The sequence below is a fragment of the Bos grunniens genome, chromosome 4 (assembly GCF_055505025.1).
Source record: "Bos grunniens cultivar Pamir isolate PY7600 chromosome 4, Bosgru_T2T1.0, whole genome shotgun sequence".
In the NCBI taxonomy this organism is placed as follows: Eukaryota; Metazoa; Chordata; class Mammalia; order Artiodactyla; family Bovidae; genus Bos; species Bos grunniens.
The window spans coordinates 99,540,288-99,547,680 of record NC_141168.1 but is presented as its reverse complement, the minus strand read 5'-3'; the positions used below and the strand labels follow the sequence as shown (position 1 = coordinate 99,547,680).

General features: G+C 43.0%; 1 protein-coding gene across 6 annotated transcripts; it reads left to right on the top strand.

Moving 5' to 3' along the window:
- The first annotated feature begins 4,649 nt into the window (after window positions 1-4,649).
- Window positions 4,650-7,018, top strand: ARL4A (ARF like GTPase 4A). Of its 6 annotated transcripts, none has more exons than XM_086397600.1 (2): window positions 4,650-4,871; window positions 6,007-7,018. In XM_086397600.1, the coding sequence occupies exon 2, from the start codon at window positions 6,095-6,097 to the stop codon at window positions 6,695-6,697; it is 603 nt and encodes a 200-aa protein (XP_086253726.1). In that variant the 5' UTR covers window positions 4,650-4,871; window positions 6,007-6,094; the 3' UTR covers window positions 6,698-7,018. The 6 variants fall into 6 exon arrangements, with proteins under 6 accessions (XP_086253726.1, XP_086253725.1, XP_086253727.1 ...); XM_086397599.1 differs by having other exon boundaries at window positions 6,004-7,018; XM_086397601.1 differs by having other exon boundaries at window positions 4,650-5,143; window positions 6,004-7,018.
- The last annotated feature ends 375 nt before the right edge of the window (window positions 7,019-7,393 follow it).

The window sequence follows — 7,393 nt, the reverse complement described above, 5'->3', positions numbered from 1 at the left end:
TGAGAATCTCTGCATATATATTCATCATGGATATTGGTCTGTAGTTTTCTTTTCTTATAATGTCCTTTTCTGGCTTTGGTAATGATGGCCTCATGAAATGAGTTTGGGAGTGTGCCTTCCCTCATCAATTTTTGAGAAGATTTTGGGAAGGACTGGTATTAATTCTTCTTTAAATGTTTGGTAAGAACTCACCAGTGAAACCATCTAGTCCTGGGCTTTTCTTTGTTGGGAATTCTTTGATTCAGTGTTCTTATGCATTATTGGTTTGTTTTGGTTTTCTGTTTCTTCATGATTCAGTCTTGGGAGGTTGTATGTTTCTAAGAATTTATCCCTTTTAGTTTGTACAGTTTATTGGCATATAATTATTCATATTATTTTCTTACAATCCCTTGTATTTCTGTGGTATTCATTTCAGGTTCCCTTCTTTCATTTATGTATATATATATATATATTTTTTTTTGAATCTTTTCTCTTTTCTTGGCTTGTCTAGCTAAAGGTTTGTCAATTTTATCTTTTTAAAAACTAACCCTAAGTTTTGCTAATCTATTATTTTCTATTCTATTTCATTTATTTTAGCTCTAATCTTTATCATTTCTTTCTGCTAACTTTGGGTTTAGGTTATTCTTTTTCTAGTTCTTTGAAATGTAATATTAGGTTGTTTCTTTGATCTTTCTCCTTTTCCTTAGTGTATGCATTTCTAGCTATAAATTACCTCATTGAACTGCTTTGGGTGCATCTCATAAGTTTTGTTTTGTGTTTCCACTTTCATTTGTCTCCATATTTTTTGATTTCCATATTGATTTCTTTTTCAGTCCACTGATTGTTCAGGACTGTGTTATTTAATTTCCAGGTACCATATTTGTGAATTTTCTAATTTTTCTCCTGTTACTGGTTTCTGGTTTCATACCACTGTGGTCAGAAAGATACTTGACGTAATTACAGTGTTCTTAGCTTTGTTGAGACTTGTCTCATGGCTTAGTATTTGATTCATCCTAGATAATGTTCCATGTAGGTCTGAGAAGAATGTGTATTCTGCTGCTGTTGAAATGTTTTGTATATACATCTATTAGAGTCATTGGGTCTATACTGTTGTTCAAATACTGTTTCTTCATTGATTTTCTGTCTGGAAAACCTATCCATTAAAGTCCCCCAGCACATTATTTTTTCCGATGAGAAATTATAGTCTCCTCTTTTTGGATGAACACTTTCACTTTTCCCTTTCATGCATTGGAGAAGGAAATGGCAACCCACTCCAGTGTTCTTGCCTGGAGAATCCCAGGGACGGGGGAGCCTGGTGGGCTACCGTCTATGGGGTCGCACAGAGTCGGACACAACTGACGCGACTTAGCAGCAGCAGCAAACGTATCATAAACTTAATGCCACCATGCTGTGCATACTGTTACTTTTACCTGCAATTCCTTTCCACTACCACTTGTCTGATACCCCTTGAGTTCTTTGAATATTCAGTTTAACATTTGAATATTCAGTTTATGTTTTTCTGTTAAGCTACTGTGACTGTCAGATAAATTTTGTGCAGGCATAGGACTTGATAACAGCTTCTATATTACTACCCAGAAGTCCTGTTGAATATCCTAGCAGTTAAGTGTTTGTGTGTCTAGCACCTCCACTGAACTAATTCCTTTCACTAGAAATCATGTCTTCTGTCTACCCAGACCTTCAGACATGGAAAATTCTAATAAAAATGCACTGAAACAAAGTGAGAAACTCTAGAAGCAGCAATATATAAAAAAATGAGTGGTTGGAACTTCCCTGGTGGTCCAGTGGTTGAGGATCTGCCGTGCAGTGCAGGGGACGCAGATTCAATTCCTGGTTGGGAAACTAGGATCCCACCTGCTGCAGGGCAACCAAGCCTGTGTGCTGCAACTAAGACCTGATGCAGTGAAATTAAAAAAAAAGGCAAATGTCAAGAAGGACATTAGCTGCAGTATGTACATGCTTAAGTAGATAGTTGAAAATCAGATTTTGGAAGACAGAAAGAATGCTACAGACATCAGATTTGACCTGGGTCCTGGTATTCGCATAGGGGAAACAAGGTAAATTATTCAGTTTTTTTATTTGAAAAAAGAAAACTTACCCTTTCTTAAGATTAGTATTTCTTCAAAATGTCTAATCAGTGATTACTAGGATACTTGTTGAAAACACAGATCACTAGCCCCTCTGCTGATGATTCTGATTTGGCAGGTCTGTAATAGGGGCCAGGAATTTGTATTTTATAAGGACTACAAGGTGCTTATAAAATACAATTACTCCCATAATTAGTCAAGTTTGAAAAACCGTAACTAAAGTCAGAGGTTCACAGAGCTCCTAGTGTCTCAGTAATTTTTTCATGGTCCCTCTAGCCAAAAGAAGTAACCCAGAGTTCCTTTTATTAATAGATGTTGAGTCACGTCCGACTCTTTTGCAACCCTATGGACTGTAGCCCGCGACAACTTAATAGTTGTAGTTGTTATCAGGGTCCAACAGATGGCACTGTATTTCCCTCCAAAAGTTAAAATATCCCATAAAACTCCTATTTCTCTGAGGCACCCCAGAGCACATAGGCACATAGTTTATGAACTGTAGCCTAAAGGGTCCATTTTCCTGGCATAGCATTGAAATTAAATATTTGAATGGGCCTTCTATAGAAAGACTGTGCAACAAAATAGACCGTGTGTTCTATGAATGTGATCTTTTTCTATCATTTGCTGTTTTCGTATGGTTGTTATTGCTCATAAAGCAGGAGTATCATTTTCCCATTAACAGCCAGAGAGAAAATATTTTAGGTATTTCAAAGCTCCAGATGATTTCTGCTATATTGTCTTGTCTTGTCTTTTCTGTTGCAGTCCTTTAAACCTGTAAAAAGCATTCTTATCTCTTGAATTTGACCCACAGGCTATATAGTTAACCAAAGGGTTCTAGTTATAAGCCTAGGATAAAACATTAAAGTACAATTTAGTGAAGGTGATTCTATAAGGCTGTAAGCTGTCAATATTTTACTATCTCATCTTTTTTGGCCTTGAGGAAGTGTGTGTAGAAATGCATTCCGGCAACTAATATTTTGTTGTTTTGTCGTTTTGTTGTTTGTGACCCCTGAGCTATGGCCCGCCAGGCTCCCCTGTCCATAGGATTATCCAGGCAAGAATACTGGAATAGGTTGCCATTTCTTTCTCCAGGGTATCTTCCCCATTCGGGGATGGAAGCCCGTCTCCTGCATTGGCAGGCAGATTTTTTACCACTGAGCCACCCAGGGAAGCCACTAATGTGTGAATATGCAGCTAATACAGCCTGCATGATTTCAAAGCTAGTATGACAAGAAAGCTGTCACAGAAGCTTGCTCTTTATTCTTCATTTACTGAGAATCTGCAAGTTTTTCTCCAGCTTAATAAAGAATAACTTTAAATTTTCAAGAAAAGGGAGACTATCACTTTAATAAAGTGCTGGCTAATTACTGAAAATGGCTAATGAGAGTTCACAATTATAATACAGCAAGCTTTAGCTTATACTAGATAAATAACTTGGTAGAATATGCCATTTGAGACTTCTAGTTTTTTTTTCCCACAATTAGTATTGCTGTCTTGAAAATATGCATTGTGCTTAGGTTAGTCTTTAGGTTTTATGTCATTTTTTCTTTTTAATTTAGTGTGATAAATACTGTTCCAATGCTAGTCATAAGGAGACAAATATAGCAATAATGGTCTTGAGAAAAATCAGGAAATTTCTTCAAGAAATTTCAATCCATTTTACATACGTGCAATTTTTTGGAAAACAGTGCACCGTAAAAATTCTTCCAATATCTTACAGCCTCCTCCAAAAAGATATTTATTCATTAAAGATTTCCCAGATCTTTATCGGTACTCCTCCTTAATTGTTATAAGTACTCTGAATTTCATTGATCATGTTTTGTAATTACATTTATTCATGCGGACATTTGGTTGCTTGCTTTTTCTCTCACAGACTTCAATATTTCACGAGTGCGAAGACAAGGTCTGATTTGCTCACCATTCTATCCCCAGACACACAGAATTGTGCCTACTGCCTGTAAAGTGTTCAATAAATATTTGCACATTTATGGGTCAAGCACACTGTTGCAATGAGTCAAACTTATCCAGTGGAAAGCATTATGGATTTAGTGATTAGCGGATAAATTTCAGGACCACTACTAATTTTCCTTGGATTACCTGAAACAACGAGAGGATTTCCTCGTCTGTAAAAATTGGCATATTTCTACCTGTCGCCACCTCACCGAGATGTTGCTAGGATCACGTGGCAGAGAGCATTTATTTGCTCAGCGTAAGGAGGATGTGTTACAGACATCAGTCTGACCCAGGACTCTCCGGGCAGCTACTGGGGCATGTCCACGTCACCCCGTTACATAAGGGGCCCGCCCGTCCGGAGTCCTCTGAAATCCCTGACCCCGAGTTACCGGCCACCGCCCCGAGGACGCCATAGGATGCCCTGAGGCTAGGCGGCGCAGGGTGGCACCCACCCGAAGATAGCGGCCGGCTGCAGTAAGCTTCTGAAACAGCTGTAGCTCTCAGGGCTGAGACCGGAAACCCTACCACACCCGCCCGCCGCTACCGGTCGGTTTGAACTTGACCCTGTTTTGCCGTTGCTAGGAGACCTGGCTCCGGCGCGCCCCCCACTGGCCCGCGTCCCGGCGAGCACGGGAAGGGGGCGGGGCCCCGGCAGGCGCCGGGGGCGGTCGGCAGAGCACCGTTAGGGCTGCCCGGCGCCGAGCCAGCGCCCCTGGAAGCGGCGTCTCGTCCCCTGCCACCGCCCAGGCCTCGCCGGCGCCCTCCCGCTGGTACCAACGCACTCCCGAGTGGCAGAGAGCCACGCTGGATCCGGACGAGAGAAGGACATTTAGTCAGGTGAGCCGCCACGGGACGGGCAACTGATGTGGCCACGCCCTGCTGAGGGAGACCTGCCGGCCGGGTGCGGAGGGAAACAGACGAGGGGATCGTGCTTCGAGGACAGCGGGCCTTCCCCGGCGGGTGCACCAGGTCGGGATCACTCAAGCCTGGGGACCCGCGAGGCCGTAGGGAGGACCCTCCGGCCAGAGGAGAGGGAGTTAACATGCCGGCGGTGACCGCGGGCCTCGGATGTGAGCACCTCGGCGCGGCGTCCTTGGGCTGAGCTGCAGGTGCGCCCGGGCGGGCGGAGCTAGCGGGGTGGCGGGGCCTCGCTGGCCGGCGAGTCTCTCTTTCCCCTACAGGGGTCGCTCGGCTCCCTCTGCAGGCGCCCTGTTTTCTAACTCGAGGGCAACAGGTGGTGCTTTTGGTCCGAGGGAGAGCCCGACTGCGCCGCGCTGGGAACGGCAGTTACTCTCACCAATTAGGGCGCGGGGGTCGGGCGTGGCGTGGACGCGCTGACGCAGATGACCAATGGGATTCGGGCTAGGGGGTGGGCCGTGAGGGGTGGGCGTGGTCCGAGTCTGGAACCAAGGTTTCTAGTGCTGCAACCGCCAGAGCTTCCTTCAGAGCTAAGCTGAACGGACGTGGGGTGCTTGTCCGCCCCAGTGTCGAGAAGCCTACCTATGCTTTCTCATTTGGACCCACGCTCCAATTCAGGAGGTGAGAACATTGTATTTTGGGAGGGAGTGGCGGGCGTAAGGTAATAGTGACCTTAGGTATGCTGTTAAGCTTGTGGAATTAGATCCTGAAGATCAGATTATGTGTTAAAATTTTCTGCCAAAAAAAGGCACTTAGTGGTTACTGCGACTTGGACCAATTGCTGGTAGATTGTCTCCGTATGAGGTCTCTGACATCTAGGGACCCAGAGGAGTAAAGTACGTATTACTGTAATTTCAGTGAATGTTAAAGAATTTCAGTGGCAGTGCTTATTCTGTCGTTCGCCTCGGTTTGCGTATGATTCTTATCTCATTTGGTTTGTTTACTGAGGCAACTTTTATTTATCAAGTTCCTCGTGTCGCTTATTTTAGCAGGAAGAGAGAAGAACAGTTGTACATTATTTCACAAGAATAACATTCATTTTCCCTCTCAGCAGTCTGGTAACTGGATCTCCTGGGAAGAGAAGTCCTTAAAGAGTAAGAAGGAAGCATTTTTCAATTTGGAACACTTCTCTGCAACTGGAAATGGGGAATGGACTGTCAGACCAGACTTCTATCCTGTCCAGCCTGCCTTCATTTCAGTCCTTCCACATTGTTATCCTGGGTTTGGACTGTGCAGGAAAGACAACCGTGTTATACAGGCTGCAGTTCAATGAATTTGTAAATACCGTGCCTACCAAAGGATTTAACACGGAAAAAATTAAGGTAACCTTGGGAAATTCTAAAACAGTCACTTTCCACTTCTGGGATGTAGGTGGTCAGGAGAAGTTAAGGCCACTGTGGAAGTCATACACCAGATGCACAGATGGCATTGTGTTTGTCGTGGACTCTGTTGATGTTGAAAGGATGGAAGAAGCTAAAACTGAACTTCATAAAATAACAAGGATATCAGAAAATCAAGGGGTCCCTGTGCTTATAGTTGCTAACAAACAAGACCTGAGGAACTCACTGTCTCTCTCAGAAATTGAGAAATTGTTAGCAATGGGTGAACTGAGCTCGTCAACTCCCTGGCATTTGCAGCCCACCTGTGCAATCATAGGCGATGGACTGAAGGAAGGACTTGAGAAACTACATGATATGATAATTAAAAGAAGAAAAATGTTGCGGCAACAGAAAAAGAAAAGATGAATGGTGATGGCTTTTGTGTCTGTGTGGAGTGGGTTTTCTCTGGTCTGGTTTTGACAAATGGAAGAGTGTCTTCAGCCTGGTCTGCCCGCCTGCCTTCCTGGATGCCGTTAAAGCTTTGTTTCGTTGAACAATCGGATATCCAGCTCTGTTGCCTTTTGGAAGATGAGTAAATGCAGTGCTTCTTAAAATGGTCTCTTCTCCCTACCCCACAAATCTTCTGGTACTGCCATTTTGGGAAGCGAAGCAAGGATAGAAAATTGACCAGAAAACAGTTGGGGAAATTTGACCTGAAGTTAGTGAAATAAAACTTTGAAGATTGTCTGCCTAGTGTTTTGTGCTTACATCTTTGGGGGGCGGGGGAAGCCTTTGCAAAGAAATTGTATGCAAGGCTTTGTATGTTAAGCTAAAGTGCTAATGAAGGGAAATGTTAAAGTAGATTATTATATATACAGTTATATTGATCACATTGGTCCAACCAGTCAGGGACAAGGAGGAAGTGTTGGTTTCTTAAGATTTGGCCAAATGAATCTTGACATTTTCTGGAATTAAATACTGTAATGCTATATGTTAATTCTAGACGATGTTTAAGTTGGTCTGACTTCAAATAATAAAAAGGTATTTAGGGCATATTCAAGTGCATGGGTTAGTTTTTCTGACAAAGCATGTTTTGGTGTATAGTCTTTTACTTTTTAGAAA